This window comes from Colius striatus, chromosome 11, assembly GCF_028858725.1.
Source record: "Colius striatus isolate bColStr4 chromosome 11, bColStr4.1.hap1, whole genome shotgun sequence".
In the NCBI taxonomy this organism is placed as follows: domain Eukaryota; kingdom Metazoa; phylum Chordata; class Aves; order Coliiformes; family Coliidae; genus Colius; species Colius striatus.
Window position 1 is genome coordinate 4,573,333 of NC_084769.1, and position 19,836 is coordinate 4,593,168.

At 38.2% G+C, this 19,836-nt stretch overlaps 1 protein-coding gene across 9 annotated transcripts in view; it reads left to right on the top strand.

Moving 5' to 3' along the window:
* Positions 1-19,836, top strand: part of GTDC1 (glycosyltransferase like domain containing 1) — a 210,633-nt gene that overhangs the window by 46,168 nt on the left and 144,629 nt on the right. For all 9 annotated transcript variants that reach the window (XM_062005031.1, XM_062005028.1, XM_062005027.1 and 6 more), the window contains one exon: positions 13,394-13,604. In XM_062005031.1, coding sequence (XP_061861015.1) covers positions 13,423-13,604 — 182 coding nt within the window. In that variant the 5' untranslated portion in view covers positions 13,394-13,422. The remainder of the gene's footprint in view (positions 1-13,393; positions 13,605-19,836) is intronic.

Genomic DNA, 19,836 nt, shown 5'->3' on the forward strand with positions numbered 1-19,836 from the left:
TTAAGAAACGTAAATGAAAAGAGAAAATCAGGGATTCAGTCATATGAGAAACAATTCATGTGGTTTCAAGAAGTGTGGATTTTCCTTTTGAAGATGAATTCATCAGCTAACCAGATGAAGAGTGATATTAATAGAGGACACAATTTTTTATCTTATTTTCTTTTTAAAGAAATAATGGAAGTGCGATCTGTGTAAAATATGTATTTGTCTGTATTTTCTTACGAGGTCTACTGCCAACGAAAAGGTAACACTGCTGTTCAGAACAGTTTTTCACATGTGGTAAAATGACAAGTAAATTCCTAGTGATTTAAAAGAGAATGTATATTGTAGTGACTGCGGGTAGGGACATACAAGTCGTTGCTCCTTTCTTCTGCTCTTGACTTTGCTCTAAAACTACTATTGGAAACTTGTGCAAATCACAATTTTCTATTCAAATTTTCTCATCTGTGAAGTAGAGATAACAATACCTACCTACCTCACAGGAGTGTTGTAAGGTTTAATTAATGTTTGTTAAGCTCTTCAGCGTTTTTGGATGAAAGCAGATAAAAGAAAACCCCTTGTTGTTGTTAATGGGAAAACATCAGGCAGAAGATGCAGTATGATTTTTGGGGTTGGAGGAAGGAGATAGAACAGTTATATTTTGTTGTTTAAAGCATATTTAAACAAAACAATTGGAAAGTTTGGTTAGAAGTTACACAATTATTAGAGTTTTTTTAATTGAATCCAAGTGTTTTCTTACAGCTTGTAATTTGAACATGTACATAAATCTACTGTTTTCTTTCATCTTTACATAGTTTAGGACTCTCTTGATTTTGAGAAGTTGTGTAAATCATCTACGTTGTCTCTTTACCTCCACTGTAAGCTGCCTACATACACAAAATGCCTACATGACCAAGTATTTCTCTGTCATCAAACATTGTGGCAAGATTTGTGGAGGGACTGAAGTGCTGTACTTTGAGATCGTAGACTTGGAGATAACAAGTCAGTAGGCAACAATAATAGTAACAAATACACGATTTTCTGGGTCAGTATGAATGCATGCCTACAGTATAATTTAAACAACTCAGTAATGTGGTCAGAAGAACGTTTTTGAGAAAATTGATGACAGAAGTAATCAAGTGGACTGGTGTTGAGTGATAAGGAAATCAGTGGGGGAGATGAGCCTTGCTAAACCTTGTTTCTGAAGCTTTTTTCCTATTGAAATAGGAAATAGTCAAAGTAACCTTTCTAGTTTTAGTCAAAGGAAGTGCTGTGTATATTCACCAGCAAGTTTCTTAGAATCAATGGGGCCTGTAGATGCAAACTTTACAAACGTAGTGGTGTGTCAGCAATATCACAGGTGTCATTATAAATGTGAGCAGTATGTAAGTGGTATTTGTAAATAAGCACAACCATGTGAAATGGTCTGTGTTTGTTATTCAACCCTTACACACCTTCAGTATGCGGAAGCCTAGTGCTTGCTTGAGGAGCTCATGTGAGTTGAATGTGCATTAAATATCAAGTGGTGTTACACAGCTTGAAAAGAAAAGCAGCTTTGAAGAAAAAAGCAGTCTTTTTTCTAAGTCATTCTGCTAATGCCCAAGAAAATGCTTCTATGAGTGTTAAGAAACCAACTGTCTATAGACTCTTGGAAAAATCATTTATGGATCTCTCTTGTCCATACTCATTCAGAGCTTCAGTGGGAAGGCAGAGTGCTGCAGCTCTGAAGAGTTGCTTGAATCATCTTTCATGAATATTGCCCTCTCCAAGGATATTGGCATGCAAAACAGGTTTTGTTCATCTTAGCACGTTTTGAATGCAGCTCACAAATGGGTTCTTAACCACTTTGAAAAGAACAGACAGAGTTTGGATTAGGTTCTCTTCAGCAGAAGCAACGAAGGCACAATCGATGCAGATAGGTGGAAATAACTCCTTTTCTCTTCTCAAAGCATTTGTTTGATACTGCTTAACTTGAGTACCCTGTCTGCTTTGTTTGCTACTGTGTGTATTTGCTGGATGCGACTTATTCTTCCCATCCCAGCCCCATCCTCTCTTAATTATAATTTAATTATAACTCCAATATTCAAATTGTGAGAGTCAAGTGTCTTCCAGAGGAATTTCTGCTTTAAATATGAGGCTAGACCAGTTTCATATAACACCTTCAAGTATCTACAGCTTAACTGGTCTTTATGGGCCCAGTTTTTGCTTACACAGTGATGGGCAGGTTGGATCTGAAAAGATTCAGAAAGATACGATTTGTTTACTCTGTAATAAGACTCGTGTAACACCTCTCTTAGATTTGAATCCATTTTATGACAGTGACTTTTGAAAATCTCAACATAAATAGGTAACTGAACATAGGTTTAATATTATCTCTGTAAGCAAAGCATTCATTTGCCTATTTTTTTTTTTAACAATAGCCAAGTACAGTGGTGTCCAGGGCCACCAACCTAGCACAGCAAAAATGCAGCATCTTTATTGTCTGCTCTGAGTGGTGAGTGAAGGATGCACTTCACTGCATCAGAGAGTAACTTCCAATATACCACCAATAAAAACCACCTAGATAAAACAAACTTCTGGGGCCTAGATTTTCTTTCCTTAAATTGTTGCAGCCTTGTAAGACTTGATTGCTCAGCAGAGTGCATTTGTTACATTGACTGGAAGAAGGTGCAGCTGTTAAGGGTAGAAGTTTATGAAGGTGAAAATGTTCAGTTTCCCTTTTGTCAGCTGGAAAGCAACACTAAAATATCTTTCAAACTACCTGAATTAATTGGAATTCTAGCAAAGACAGAAGCAATTAGAAGTTTTGGGTTTGTAGTTTCCATTTTAAAATTTGAACTTATAAAAATGATTCTACTTCACCTTGACAGTTTCTGTTGTGTGGCATGGTTAATAATAAAAAATTTTTGCAAGTCAATCCTATTTCTGTTGAGCAGTTGTTAGGCCTATCTGAGACCTGATGAGGACCTGGTGTGTTTTCTCAACATCTTAAAGGGCTACAGTTGACTACTCTTTGTAAATGAAAAAAAAAAAAACATAATGAAAAATAACAGCAAAGGTTTGAGCTAAGGCTCTCTGAGATAAGGACTGCCTTGATTTTGGAGGTATTTCCAGTCTGTCTGTGTACTGCTGTTCTTCATGCCTCCAAGAGCTGCTTATGGCTGCTGTGAATGCTTAACTGATGATATTGCCAAAAGCTTCCCAGAACTGTACAACCTTTAAGTCTATAGTACAAGTCAAAACAGATCTTTAACTTGCTGGTGAAGCTTTGTGACTTTGAAATGAAGAAGTGGGAATATTAAGCACAGACCTTGCGTGCATGAGGTGTTAACGGTTTCTCTTGTTGGCTTGTAATGGTATTTCTGGCATTTCATCATATCAGCAATGTCAGTAAGAGCACCTACTAAAAGCCAGCTACGCTTTAAATAGTTAGGATCTTCCAGTAATGACTTCAAAATAGTTTCTTCATCTGAGCTCTGCAGTGAAGGTGTTTTTCTCTGCACCCCAGTAGTCATGACCATCGTAAACCATTTTCAATGTTGCACCAGTTTGCAGGAAGAGCATGGTGGGTTCTGCAGCTTCTCTGGTGCTTCAAGTTGAAGTAGCTGGTGAATGACAGCATCATTTTGGTTTTGTTGAACAGGATGTTTGATTTTGATAAGGGGTTTCATTTTTTAATAGGAAAGTTTTATGAGCACGAGTTAACTCGGGCAGGGTAAATGCTTTTTAGACTACTGTTTATTTTTTTAGATAGGTGGAGAAGTGATTCTCAAGTGACAATAAATTTGAAATCCTAAGTGAGTTTTATGAATATCTTCTTGACTTATAATAAAGCAAAATAAAAAACCCTCTGTTTTTAACTCTTTATTAAATGCCACAATACAAATTGTGTGCAATAGCCAGATTTTATGTGCAACTTTAATGTACTTTTCTAATACCGGCCATCTGATAATCTTCAAGGAAAAAATTTACATCTTGATGTCCTCCCCGCATGTCCTTGCCTTGCTGATATCTGTGGCAGTGCTAAAAAGAGCCATGCTTGTCTCATGTCTGCTAGGGTCTCCCCCACACATTAATATTTATTCTTTTTGCAATATCTGTTTTTAAAACATCAGCTCAGAACCTAAACTTGTTTACAAAATAACCAAAATAACCTTCCAAAACAGATTGTTTTGAGATGCTTGTATATCGCTTTTATTCATGAGGAAAAAAAAAAGCCTGAAATGCTCACCATTTCAATTGACAGATGATAAGACATCTTTATTTAACTCATGTCAGGATATTTCAGCTTTCTGTGATGTATGTCTCCATAGATACTTCCCCGTGGAGGAGGAAGACCCCTTAACTTCCTCATACTTGCAAAGCAAAATAAAATGTATGAATATGCTTTAAGCAAATCCTTGGAAGTATTTTGCAGGCTCCGCAGACAACAGCATGGAAACAAGTGACCTAAGTCATTAGATTTGCTATTCTTGGGTTAGTAGAGATGTTGGGGAACAGTGAGCTGTCAGAAAGCACTTTGGTGTACTCCAGAGCCTTTAATATTGCTGTAACCTTTCAGAGGTCTTAGGCAAAACTTTATAGGGAAATTATTTCCAGGAAACGTGATGCTGTGCCACTAAATCAAATTGGCAGCTCTCATTGTGCTAGATTTATAAATTGATATGGATAACATATCTTCTGTACGTCAAGTTGGAAAAAAGGATGTAAATATTCTTAAAATGGAAAAATATTTAGCACTGTTTATAGTCCTCATTCAGTGTTGTGTGATGGTTACTGCGGAATCTGGGAGCTTTTGAGACGTTTATGAATGAGACAACATGATACTGACTGGATAGAAGTTAATGGAATGTATTTCTGTTCTCACAGGTTCATAGTATGGAGCACTGTTTCAATGCTCTCCTGAGAAGACAGGAGTTGAGCAAGTGGCAGACCAAAAATTATGTAGTCTGTTGAGTTCTACTATTTAGTTGTTAAAATTAAGGATTTTTTTTTTGTGCAGGTAACCTTACAACTTTGAAGTTACTTTATGAATCACAGGACCATCATATCCAAACTGTTGTAGGGATCTAATACTTAAACATCACTTCTTGTGAACAAACAAAAAACTGATGATTTATTCTATTCACTTGGTGAAGGATTTTGTAGCTTGGCAAAATCATAGAGTCATAAGATGATTTGGATTGGAGAGACCTTCAAAATCATGTAGTTCCAACCCACTCACTGTGGGCAGGCCCATCTTCTACTAGACCAAGTTGTCAAAGCCCCTTCATTATTATCACCTTAAATTGCTTGTGTTGCTGGTCTTCAGGTGAATGACATGGCAGGTATATTTGACACCTCTTTTGAATTCCATTTTCCATCATGATTTAATTTTCTTCTGAGGTAGCCTTAGTGGCATGTGATGTGAACTTCACAAATCTGTCCCTCAGTAACGCTCCTATGGTGAGATTTCAGTTGAACTCAGTTTGACAGTGAATCTCATCCCATCCTTTTTGTTGACTCAAGGTGCAACTGAAGATCCTTTCATCACATATTCAAGTGGATACATTCTGACTGTAAAATAAATCTGTGCCCACTCAAAAGTTGCTCCCAAACATCTGAGGCTACTAAGCTTAATGTTTAAATTAGCTCTTGCAATTCCAGCTTTTGTACAAGAGGAGTGTTTTAAGTGCAAAATGCCAAATTTCCATGACAGGAGAGTTACTCACTATTCATCATTTAAGGTTTTGTTCTGTAGAAAACAAACCAACTTTTTGATGTTGGGTGAGTCTCTCTTACAGCGCAGTTAAAGATGGCTTTTTTGTGGTTTGCCCTTCTAATCAATTAGCTAATACTAAGACTTAAATCTTTAAAGTAAAATGAATTAAAATATTTACAACTCCTTTTCTTTCAAGTGTGTATATATATGTTGTTAAACTGGCTATGAATGCAGGTTGCAGTGATCCACTTTCTATGCAGAAAGTGGTCTGAAGCCCACAATGTGTGGATATTTCTCATCATATTCCTAATAAATTGGAAGGATTTCAAAATGCCAGCCCATTATTACCAGACTGGTGGTTTCTCTGTAATAGAGAACTAGCAACTAATATGTCTCCTGTCAAGTTTAAAAATAGTGCTACGTCTCCCATTACCACACCTATTAGTTCCCTATCCACTCGGAGATATTCTAAATCAAGTATTGTTCATCTATTTAAACCTAATGTAAGCCTTCAAGATCATCAATATTATCAAATTGGTAGTAATAGGTAGAGTACTGAAAAAGATGAGTCTTGTAAACTGTCTTGAGCCTTCAAGCACTACAAAAACAGACCAAATAAGTTGTATAATACCAACATTAGCAGTCTCTGTTAAAGTAACTAATCATTGTACCGGGCTTTGGAATTACACGGCAAATGAGAGCTTATAATTAACTGTTAAATCAGAAGAACTAATTTTCTATCAGATACAATTGTATTTTCAGGTTATGCTCTCATATTAGCTCTGTACTACTGATTCTTTTTACCCCAAGAAAATGTTACTGTCTGAAGAGCTACCCGAAATAAGGTTAGAACTTTCTGTGAAGATAATAGCCGTACAACAGTAGATATTAAGCATACTCATGCTCACTTCTGTAAATCTATTGGGACCATTAAAGAGAGGAGGCAAAGAGGAACAAAGTCTGTGGAAGAGTAACCCAGTTTACTGGCAATGGATAGTTGCGGCTCTAGTTTTTTCTCTGGCTCTGGTTTTCCACCACACGTCTTCTTTGTCTTTTGCCCTTCTATTTTGGCTTAGAAATCAAGAGAACTTTCTCCTAATTAAATATTAAAAATACTTTATTAATCTGATCTCAAAAAATAGTTTACATTCTTTTTTGCATCCTTGATACCCTGTTCTGACTCATTCCCGTGTGTTCCGCTCAGTAGGTCAATTGGAGACATACAAACCATGTTGTGTATTGTAATTGCAGCTTGCAATGTATCGGAAGATACAGGAGTCAGTACATCAGACAGTGAAATTGCCCTAACAACATGTCCTTTGAGTGCTCTGCACCAAAGGGATACGTGTTGGCTGTGTGTTGTTTGGAGTTAACCGTCGATGTAACGCACAGACATTTTTCTCCATGAGGGAAAAAATAATATCCTTTATTCAATATAGATTAAGATCTTCAAAGATGTTGACTGAGGATGGCTAGAAGTATAGATGCAAAGTATTTGTCACAGTTTTACACAGTGTCAGGAAAGAAAGTGAAAAGGTTTAATTTTTTTATTGCTTTTCTATAGCTGAAAAAACCCCAGTTTAATTTACAGCAAGTAGGGATGAAGGTCCTTGGTGCTTTTGCCTAGATAAAATAATAAAACAATTTACTGAGTTTTAAAATGTGTACTCTGAATATGCATTAACAACTTTTTCATGATGATTTATAGCAATATTGTTTGCTTAGCGTGCGTGGGATAATGTGCAGATTCTAAATATGTGAACTCCAAAAGGAGCCATTACTGTCTCCTGTGTCAGGGTATCTCTGGATTAATAGCCATGGGACATCTTTAAACTGTAACTTTCAATTCCTGCTGTTGCTTTTCAGGGTTGAAAGCACAGATGTAAGAACCAAACCCGACGATCCTCGCAGTTTGCTTGTTAGTTAGGATCAAAACAACTCTTTAAAATTTCTATTGTTTCCCGTTCTAGCTGCAACATCTCAGGCTCTGCTGCTCACCTGTGTGGGCTGTGTGCTTCCCCCACTCTCTCTGTGAGCCTTGAAGCATGTAATTCTGAAAATGAGGAAAAAACTAATTGCATATTCTTTCAAGTATGTTACAAGCAGCTGGTTTTTCAATATATATGTGTTTACAATAATCTTAAAACAGTCCATAAAAGAATCACAGAAACTTAAGGGTTGGAAGAGACCCCGAAAGATCATCTAGTCCAACCCACCTGCCAGAGCAGGGTCACCTAAAGCAGATCTTACAGGAACTTGTCCAGGTGGATGTGGAGTGTTTCCAGAGAAGGAGACTCCACAATCCATCTGGGCCTCCCCTTGCAGTGCTCCCTCACCTGAACACTGAAGAAATTTTTCCTTATTTTTCTTTGAAACCTCTTATGTTCCAGTTTGTACCTGTTGTCCCTGTTGCATCTTGTCCTATCATTGGCCATCACTGAGAACAGCCTGGCTTCATCATCCCACTCTTTAAGTAATTGTAAACATTAATGAGGTCACCCCTCAGTCTCATTAAAGCTAAAGAGCCCCAACTCCCTCAGCCTTTCATCAGAAGGGAGATGCTCCACTCCATCATTATGGTGTTACCGTGATCAACTCTCTCCAGCAGCTCCCTGTCCTTGAACTGAGGGGCCCAGAACTGGACACAATATTCCATATGCAGTCTCACGTCCTTAATTTAAGCAAGTACTTCAAGTAAGTATGACAAACAAATCTTAACACCAACAGGGATTTTCAGACACACGAGGGACTCCTTACTTGAGTAAATGGACTTCTTCCATTTTCTCCCATTCACTCAATTTTTATTTCTGGCTTGGAATTGGTTGTCACTGTAAGGAAGACAGTCTTTGCAAACGTTGCTATTGGTCATTAACAGTAAAATTAAAGGTTGTATTTATTGTTTAGTGAAACCGAAGCAGGCAATGCAATTCACACAGGTTGCAGTGTAGGTGGTGTTTTAACATCCTTGATGCCTGCAGGTAACACTGTTTTTTAGCATTCTGTAGGTGGTTTGCAGCTCTCAGGTTGTGTGAATAGGGCAGACTGTGGTTTATTGGTGTCACCAGTAAATTAATAGTGATTATGAGGCAGACATAAAGGCGAAGGACTTTAATGCATTCTCAAAAGATCTAGAGAAATTCTTGCTTTTTCCAGTTGATTTATACAAAAGATAAATGAAGTGACATTCTCATTTTGTGCACTTAGAGTTTAGTAATGAGAAATCTTAGAGCCGGTACTTTTGGGTGATCTAAATACGAGGTGAATCTTGGTCAAACATCAAAATGTGATTGTGTTTAAGGTATAGCTCTGGGGTTTCGGTGAGTCATTGTCATGAGTGGGAGGGTTGTGCAGGCTCTTTCAGTCTAAGTTTGTGTGTGTGCACACCACATCCACAGGTAGATGGGCACATGTTGCGAGGCTGGGAGGGAGAAGGGGCAGAGGAGGAAAGGTAAAGACCTGTAATAGCCCTTTGGAAAATCCCTTTTTTATCAGCATGTGGAACATGGAAAGTTTTTGCCTGTATTATGGTGTGTTTGTCTGAAAATATCAAAAGTTCTAAGAATATTTGTGCCCACAATTCATACCTGATGGGTTTTGTAGTTGACTGAGTTTATAAGATGCTGAACAATGTGTGTTCTGGATACAGTGGTGGAATAAATTTCTCATATGTGTGGGACTGTGACCGTTAAAACAATCATTACTGAAACTATATACCTTATTTCCTGTAACTAATAGCAGCTCTCTACCTATGGAATATATTAACAATTATTCTTTTGGTTTTGGATTGTTGTTTCAACTATTTTGTTGGGCAGATACTTAAATATGATCTGTAATTTATGTTGCCTGAATACGTCAATGAATTGAGCTAATTATGGCTTTCTGATTTGAGCTATGCTGATGTTTGTGAAACCACACTCCTCTTAATAAGTCAAAGTGAATGTACTTTCTTTAATAAATCATGGGAAATGATGAGTTCTTTTCTACCTAGGTTAGTTAAGAAAAATACTTCAGTTGGTGTTCATCTAGAGTTTAAAAAGCAGCTATGGTTTCTGTGGCTAGTTGAACAGTTAATTCTTCTGTGATATTAAAGTAAATGTTTATTTATTACTCTACATAATACTCAATGTCTTTTAAAGGAAAATGATTGGGTCAAACAGCAGTGGCCCATTGAGGGACTCCACCACTTGCCATTTTTCTGCAGTGTGCTCACCGTGTGGCAGAGCTGAAGGAAAATGACAAAAGTCCTAGCTGAATGTCACTGTGAGATGCTGGCTTTGAGACAGCACGTAATTGCCTACCTAAATTCTCAGTACTTCAATATACCTCCGTATTAGTCATGTCATTTTTGATACTGTTGCCAGTTGGAAGGGTTTTCTTATTTCAGATAGTTTGTTATTAATGTTATATCCTGAAGAATGTGCTGCTACATACGGTATAGGCAGAATAACTACTTTCCAAAGCCCTGCGGAGGGGGTTGAGCTGTTAGAGGAACACCCAGGATTGCTGGCTCCAGAGAGGAAGCACTGTAATGAGAAAGGGGAAGCAGTTCTGTTTTTCTAGTATTTGTTGTTTTCTTTGAAATGGGGAAAAGAATACCTGGCGTGATTTATATTTAATTGAGGATTGCATTCCATCAGATACGGTGAATGTTCTCAGGCCATTTATCAGCTGTGTCTTTCCCAAACCTCTGAGGAGTATATGGTACATATTTACCTTAACTTGGCTAGGTCAAGGGAAATAAAGGAAAAATAATAGATGTTATTTTTGTATGTGAACAAAACTGGAAGTCATGTGAGTGAAATATGAGGTAAATGACTGTGTCCTACCTCCTCTGTTCCTTTTTAAATAGAAGAAATTATGTTATAGATAATATAATTTCCTTTGCATTATCGGTGTATCTCTTTAAAACAGAAGATTTATTGACTTTTTCATTGCTCCAGCTTAGTCAGCCCCTGAAGCTGATGTGACATATATTGTGCTGCCATTATTCTTTAGTAGTTTCACATTTAGGTAGCATCCTGTAAAGAAAAAAACCAAACCCAGAACAAAACATGCCATGTACTGCTCCTTATGTAACATTATTTTTCTAAGTGGAATTTGATGTAGCTTGTTGGTAATGTATACACATGACACAAAACTAGAACCTGTCGGATGCTAGTGAGGATTTTAGTGAGCTGTATCTAAATGTTTTTCAGGAGTGAGAGTTTCCTGAGGAAGCTTTTCAGCTTTTTCAGATAGTTTCTGAAAAAATGTGTCAGTGCGGATTTTCACCCTCGCGTGCTGCTGCTGTGGGGTCTACGAGTGTTATTGTGAAGAATTATATGGCAAGAGCCATCTAACGCCCACCCCACGGTGCATCCACAATTTCAACCCAGTTTCCCAATGTAAATAACCAAAGGGAGTTTCTTTTATGGCAATGTATGTGTAATATTTGTATAATGGGGTTTTTTACTAATAGCTCTAAAGCTGGGATAAATGCAGAATAACCTAAATGTCAGGATCTTTAAGCAAGAAGGAAACCTGAGAACTGAAAGTCTCTTACTGTCAGCACGTAGAGTCATTCTCCATCCCCATAAGGGACGTACAGTGAGAACTGTTGCAAAATAAACCCCGTGAGCACATTGTCGGTTCAGCTAAACCCAGCGATAAAGCGGGTTTCAGAAGCAGTCTGATGAAGTGCGATGTGATCAGATATTTCAGGAATGGGCCACTTTATTACTGATACCACTAATGATTTGTAAATTAACTGCAACTCATTCTCCCTGAGTGACTGACTCAGTGGCATTTACCAACTTTTCACATACAGCCTCCCTCCCCCCCCCCTTTTTTTTTTTTAGGGACTGAATTTGCAAACTGCTTCCCTCTAGTCCTTTTGAGTTAAATTTTCAGTGACATTTGATTATAAGCGTAGCATGATTAATTGCAAATTGTTCTTTAGGTGAATAGTGCAGATTCTAAAACACAGCTTGTGTTTTTATAGCAGTTATTACCCTGCAGGCTCCAAAAGGGCTTTGGAGTAGAGACTATGATTTCGGTTACATCATTGTAAATTCAGAAAACGTCAGTGATCTCAAAAGTGTGATTTTTTTTTTTTTTTTTTGAAATTAGGTCAGTGGAAAAGAGATCAGAATCTGCTTTGCTACCTGAAAAGAAGCAACTCCAAAATGGAGTCTCTGTTTCCAGAAGGCTGTCCTTTTGCTTTTCAAAGGAACATGTTTGCCCCCCAAAAAATCATTTATTTGAAATAGTATGAGGGAGTGAGTAATAGAGCAAATTATAACCTGGATCCAGGCTGGATTATGGCAAGAAAGTCAGAGCACAGAATACTTTTTCTCTTGCTGATTGATCTGTAATGACCCAGGGTATCTACATTGCTGTTTGAGCTTCCACCGTGTTGGGTCAATGACTCAAAGCTATCTAGAGGTTTCTTTTACTTCTTCTTGCAATTAAATTTATTCAGTGTTTGAGTTTTTGTTGCTGTTTGTTGCTCTTTTGATAGCCACAGTGCCCTTGTAAAGTTTTTTATGTTGTTTATTTGCTTTCTGTCCTGTGATTGCAGAATACATTATATATTTTTTAACCTGAACTTGAATTTATCTAAATCTCAAGGTTGAGATGATGATGATGAGATTGTCTGGAGAGTATGTAGTTCTCTGAATTCTCACTTCTTGTCACCAGAGGCTTTGAGAAGATAAGGATTACAGTCTGAAACCACTAGAAATTACAGGTCAGGAAATGGATGTACAATCTTGCAATACACAGCATCAAACATGAAGCCTGAGCAAAGAAGTTTTAACAGAGAATCCTCCCTTGTTAGGATATGCTGAGAAGGAAACCATCAGAGAGGCAGTCATGGATGGTGAATATCTTTCAGGGCTTTGTTTTTAACTTTTGTATGTTATGATTTTCCTTGAAGCATCTGAAAAGCAGCTTTTCAGTACCCAGTCTCTGACTCATGAAAGAGATGAGCAATAGTCACAGGGTTTTCATCTTTCCCTTCTCTTTGGGCAGCACGTTTTGCATCCTGTTTGTGAGCAGTTCTGTGGCTTCTCATCTGAGAGTTTCCTTAAGCCTGTGATACTGTTTGCTTCCAGCCATTTTGGGGTACTCAGACAACCAAAACCAACTGTGGTTTGTGTCTTCTGCAAGGTCCGAGTGTGTTGCTGGGATGGTGGTCCCAGCTCCCACTGATGCAGGAGAGAGTCCTAGGGGGATACTGACTACATGTCCTCAGGCTGGTCTCTGGTTTCAAGTCACCCAAATTACTGTTATTAGAAACTATTGGGGCTGGAGTGTGTTTAAATTGTTCTTCAGTTTTGTCTAGTGCCAGGAAAAAAGGGGAAACCTATGTAAAAATGAATAAAGTGCTTCCTAACCTGTGGAATAATTGTATGTGTTTAAGAATGAGAGTGTGAGGTGAAGCTGCTTTTAAGTATCTGACTGAAAACAAAACAATACATTAAAAATACAGTATTTATTTTGATTCATTTACAAATTACAAATGATTGAAACTAATAGGTGTGATAATTTTGTCATCATGATTGCTAAGAAGCCTTTTCTGAAGCAAGTACTAACATAATATGAAGGATTAATTTCAAGGGAATAACAAAGCTACTGTAAGGCCTTGCAGTATGTTTCTGCTTTGTCCATTATGATCATCTTAAAAACAGAATGTATTTCTAAAGTAAAATCGTTCTCTGCTGTTATTTTCAGAATCCAGGCATCTCTGAAGTACTTGGAATATGAGTGTTCTCCTCATTGAAGCCTTTTATGGTGGTTCCCACAAACAGCTGATGGATCTTCTTCAGGAAGAACTACAAGATGACTGTGTCCTCTGTACGCTTCCTGCTAAGAAGTGGCATTGGAAAGCACGAACTGCTGCTCTTTATTTCATGCAAACAGTGCCAACAAGTACTAATTACAGGTAACCCAGGAATCATCTATTTCCTAAGCTCAACCAGGTGTCTTGAGCTGAATCTTCATTTATGTGCATGCAAGGGTATATGTGCAAGCAAATCATAGAATGATAGGGGTTGGGAAGGACCTTTTAGAGATGATCTAGTTCAGTCCCCTGGCCAAAGCAGGTCCAAATGGAGACTTGCAGTGGACAACACTAGTTTTGCTTCTTGCATTGACTTCTTGGGGTATAATTGGGAAATTATAACTATGTTTTAGAGTTTCCTGGACTGTTTTGTCTTTCATTAGTAATCCTTGAGAGTCTTTTATGGGTGCAAGTGTGTGGATGCCTCTTTGTGCCTACATATAAATATACATCTTACTTTAAAATTATCAGGTGACTTCAGTAATACTCAAAGGTTTAAACTGTGCTTTGCAGATTAGATTGAAAGATGGCACAGATGTGAATACTGCAGGCTTCCTCACTTGCCCTTCGATGTATCTATTAGCAAGTCTGATTTATCAGAGTGTAGTGCTTGGGCTGACCTGGAGGATAAAGGGAGAGCAGTTTTATCTTAATGACAGTCCGGTTCTGTAACATGCCCACAACTGTGGATGTCAGTTAAGCGTTTATGTAAGTGGCAAACTTTTTATCAACTAGAACCTGGACTGATAAAAGCAGACTATTTAGGTCAGATAGCTATCATGTAGTGAGAATCAGTCACTCCAGAACAAAGCTGCCTTTACATCCAGCAATTTTGCTTGGCCTGAGATGCATACGGTGATTGTCTCCAGCGGTGCCGGGTCCCGTGGCACGACGCGTGCTCTGCTTGGGGCACAGCCTCACGGCGTGGGTAGGAAATGAGCACTGGGTTGGCTTTGCAACCCTCGTGGAGAGCAACCATTCATGCATGGGGATGTTTTGGCAGAGCAGCTGCTCCTCGGCAACAGAATGAACCTCAGCAGGAGCCTGAACGCACCTAAATGATGTGCTAACTAGTTACAGTTCAGAACTGGGTCTGGTATTTGTTACCAGGAGCAAGTAGACATAGTTGGCAGGGGAAGGAGCATGTTGGTTTCTTTTTTCAAGAGTACATCTTGTGCAATAGAAGGCTGCATTTGAACAGTGTTACCCAAAACAATGTCTAATCCCTTTTGGAAAGCATACTGTACAAATGTACACCTTTTCTGTGCTTGCTTCTGGCTTGCTTTTAAAATAAGCTACCATCCCAAGCCAAATGTTATAATTAATTTCCCCCGGTTTGTCTCGTGCAAGGCATGGAGCATTTGTTTCCTATTGCTGTCCTTTTGCAACAATTTTGTTTTGGAGGAGTGTATATGACAAACTGTTATGTAAATTTGTCTTGTATTGCAACCACATCCTCCAACGCATCGCAATGTTATCTGTGTTCCTTCAAGGTCAGCAGCCCAAGCTGTCCAGCACTGACTGTATTAAACTAATCAGACATCACTCATAGACATACACTTCATTAGTTTAACTTACAGTTACATTGACCTAAGATAACTTAACTCCAATTTGTCAAGTAACCCATATCTTGGGGGAAGGGGGAGAGAATGATGACAAAAAAAAAAACCCAACTCAAACCCAAATCCCACAAAAAAATTCGACAACCCAACAAAAAACCCTCAACCCAGCAGCTTGAAAACTCACTTGAAGTTAATAAACTTGCAATCTGTCATAGACTTATGTGCAAATATAACCTTTACTGACAGCAAATAAATCTGATCTAACCAATAGAGCATCTTAAAGAGAGGAAAGCTTTTTCTTTACTGTTGCTTTACTGTTAGGGTTTGATCAGACAGAATTAAGTAGTCAAAGTTTACAAAGATGTGGTGTTTAAAAAGAGAATGTGCCTTATTCTGGCAGGCAGCATAAAATTTTAGGAATGAGGGCTGATGTGACTGAGAGAAAAACTCATTAGAGGGACCTTCCACTTTACTTGCTCGTTTTTAATGTTTGTTTTGTAATTGAACGTTTCAAGTATTAAATTGAAAGTATAAATGCATCAGACTATAACCTAATGAGGCTTACTGCTCCCTCCTATTGGCAAAAAACATTGATTAAAATTAACACCCATTCTTCTGTTTCTAGCCTGCTTAGTAACCACTAAAGATCTGCTTCCCAGGTAGTAGTCTAATACAATATTCTCAGTGCAAACCGACAGGAGTGGGTGTTTTGAATTTCACATTGAAATATTTCAGCCTTCTCATGAGATCATGGGAAATACCAAATTTGCATTATTTAGAATACTGACATTCTGTTGTAGAGCACACAAATTTTCTTTTAGAAGTGATTTTCATAAATGTGACGTTTCATAAATTCCTTGTTTATGCATTTAATGATAAAGAATGGTCACACTGCAAACACTTTTGGTAATGGAGCTGCACTACTAAAATTGTCTTTTCAAACTGTGCTTCATTTCAAGACGCTACTGTGTCTGACAAATAGCACTGATGCTGATGCCTGATATTGCTGGATGTCTATACAGCAGTGTTATACATGTGTTTTAAAAGAGCCATGCTTTCATAGATAGAAACTGATTATGGGGAAGGAACCAAGTTTGTTAGTTTTCAAGTGTTGTTCAGTGAGTTAAGAAACCTTCTTAAAAAGTGCTTTTGAGGTAGAGTATATATGGTGCAGGAACATAGATGTTAAATTCAGATGTTCTACAGTGACCAGAGAGTTTTATGTGTTGAACTTGCAAATATTTTTATCAGACAGCAGACACGAACTCCCTTGAGCCAGAATGAAAGCTGAATTGGTAACAAGCAGTGCATCTAATGTTACTTTTGTGAACTGTGCGGCCGATCTCCTGGTGTGCAATAAAACGATGTTCCCGTGCAAGAATGAGATCTACCCAGAATTGTCACAGGGAGGAGACGTCCTTGCCCTTCAAGAGGAACACATGTAGCTATTATGGAAGCTATTGGACACTTAGTATTTTATCTGCAGCACTGTATGGATTTGTATTAGCTCCCCCAATGCAAAAGCTGTGCCGTGTCTCTCTGGAAAAATGTTGCTTTTCTGTTTTCGTGGCTTCATTGTGCAGTGTGTCGTTAAACCAGCTTATGTCTTCATTCATCTCCTTAAAGGAGGACAGAAGCCCTGATGAATGGGGAAGATCTGGCACGCAGCGAGTTCCTCCAACTTGGAAGGCTGTAAGGAGAGTTTTTAAACGTAGCTTACTTGGCTAGTAAACTTGAAGTGGTCTAATATATTGACATACCGCAGCCAGAGAACTGAGCATTTTTAAGAGCTTTCTTAATGGCTGTACAGAGACTCATGTGACTTCTCCTCAATTGGGAAGAAGGTGTCCGCTTGGACGTTGCATGAGTACAAAGAATTTCTTCCTTGTGATGGCAGTTTCCAAGTCACAGCATTTGAAATGTACTGCAAAAGAGCAGAATTACTGTCTGCTTTCTCGAGACAAGTTTTTCAACAGTTGGAGAGTTTCGTTAGCAGTTGATGGACTATTATCATCTTCATTCAGTAAGTGAGGAAGGTCCAGCAGAGAGGCATGACCTCTGTGGTCTGCTGGCAGTCTGCAGAGCTGCTACGTTGTCTGCTTTGTCTCCCAACTTGCTTCAGACAGCTTCAACTCTTTGATAAATGTAGATGTCTGATGTTGTCTGAAGTTGTTTTCTGTAGCACGTAGTGACTATTCAGTAACTGCAGAAAGCACATACCAGAAGGTATTTTATTTTAACCTTTTTTGGATTTTTTTTTCTTAATTCAAAGAAATTTCTCAAATTTTGAAATACTGTTTGCACAATTTAATGGGGAGGGGGAAGATGGGTTTTCTTTTTTTTCTGTAGCTCTTTATTACCATGAACACTAATTTCAAATAATAAAACAGTTGATATGACATTCTAGATGAAAGCAGTTTGCATTTTAGGGACTGTGCTCTACATAAAGTAAATCAAAACTAAAAATAAAGTTAGTAGTGTACGACTTTGATCTGCAAAACAGAGAGGCTAGATTCAGTGTAGCTTCCAGTTTGTTTTAATAGCACTGCTAGATTATTTTAAATATATCTATATAAATATTATGTGTAACATTCCGTATTGCCCCCCAGGTAGCTGTTCATATGAATAAAGATATTATTTGTAAGAGACTGTAGCCCCAAAATACCCCTAGGGTTAATGTTAGCATATATATACCCCTTGATATTTGACAACTATATTTTAAAGACAAACTGTGCTTTTCTTTTTCATTTTAACAAAAAAAGGAAACAAAAAATTGTTTTCAATTAATAGAGAAGAAAACCCCAAACTTGGGGGGAGTGTGATGTTCAACCATGTCTAGTATATTCCAACAGTATATAATATAGATGTGATTTTAGGGGTTTTTTGTAAAAATAAGACAACTAGATTTGGAATGTTTCAGACCTGATGCTTTTATTCTGATCTATAAGGAAAAAATGCATTTTTACGGAGTGAATTCTTGACTAACTGATGGACTCATGTCACCAAAAAGTCGTCTTAAAAATGATGATGCTGTAAAGTTTTATTCCAGTGAGTAGTTCTGTCACACTGAAAAGAAAGCACAACCTGCATGTGTGAGTATTCATAAGAGAGGGTACTTAGTGTTTCCTAGGTATTTCCCTCTAAAAAAGAATACCTGGAAGTAATATGTCCCAGGGAAAGTGTTTGAAGATTTGAGTTGAAGCAAAGCAGGGCAGAATTCAGCCATTTCATTAAACCTGAATACATAGACACCCATTTGTGCTGGGACTGTTTCTGTCTTTTACGTCCTTATGTCAAATGCTGGAAGTACATCTTTGTTATAGTCTGTGTTGGAAGTAGAATAATTTCCCTTGTATTAGCAGCCTTCCCAGCATTTCAGCCTAATAATACTTGGGTGAGAAAGAAGTAAATTGTTTTTGTCAGTAGCACATTAGTTAAATAAAAGTTAACCATGTACCTGCAAATGAAAAGTCTACCTGATACTGGTTTTTGGGGGGCATATTTTATAATGTTTGCTGTTGTATATAGGTGAATAAAACTTGCATCTCATTTACAATATCAACTCTCAAAGTGTGTACTTTGGTCTTATTGCTCAACTTTTACATTTGAAGATGGGATGTGTCTCAACTTCTTGAACTTGCTGAATAATCTTCTGCCCAGGACTGCCCTCTCTCCATGCCATTTGTTTGTTTCTCAAGGTAAAGTTAAGAAGTGTATGGGTGTATAGATGTGTTCTAACTACAGTTTTGTCAGAGGAAATGGAACATGCTTCTAGGAAATAGGCTGGTGAGTTGTCCATTGTACTTTGATTACTTGATATAAAGAGGTGAGGAAATAAAGTGGTTAAAAGTAATAGCCAGTACTCCCTGAAGAAGGAGTTCAGATCTCATCTTTGATTAAAAATAATGTGGGTGTAACACACTCATTTCTATAGCCTCACTGATGGTTACAGCAATACAAGAACGTCATTATTGGTAGAGATGCCTTGAGGAGGGTACAGGAGACACTACTTGGTCCCGCGCTCTCCTTTTATGCCCTTCAGCTGGGAAAAGGGTCATTACTTCATTCATTTAATTAGTGCCAAACTTGCTTGCTTTGTTGTTCTTTTCCAAACAAATAAGTTGAGTTCACCAAGGTTAGTTCACACGGGCTTGTGCAAACGCTTCCACGTTCATCCTGCCCACGCTTGGAATGAGCTACTTGGGAGCTCGTCTTTGCACCAGGGGCCAGATGGCCATCCGAGCGCCGTGTCGAGCCGAAGCTAATAAACCCCTCCGAGATACGAGACGCAGGCACCATGTACTGAGCTAAAACAACTTTGTGACTTCTGACCAGAGCTGGCTGATGTCCAGCCAGCTTAGAGTGTAAGCAAAGAGAATATCCGTCCATATGGAACGGCATGAAACTCCACCACTTATCGCAGATGATGCCCTCCACCTCTGTAGCCCTGGATAATAGAGGGTGTCCCTGCCTGAATAACGGGTGTGAAATTCTCTCTGATGAAGGAGACATCAGAGGCCATCTGATGCTGTGAGTACGTAACACAGGAACGTATGCCTAAAACTGGGTCTCTGTGTGATTTAGGTTAATGTTGCCTAGAGTCTGCTCTGAGAACTTCTTCTGAAAATGTTATCGTTCAAAGTGAACTTCTGAAGAAGAGCATAGAAGTGAGTGTAGCCGAGAATGATTTTTATCAGAACAGTTTTGCAAACAAATGCTTTGATAAAGATAACAAAAGAAAAATGTTTAAGTTCTAAAATGTATTTCTTTTT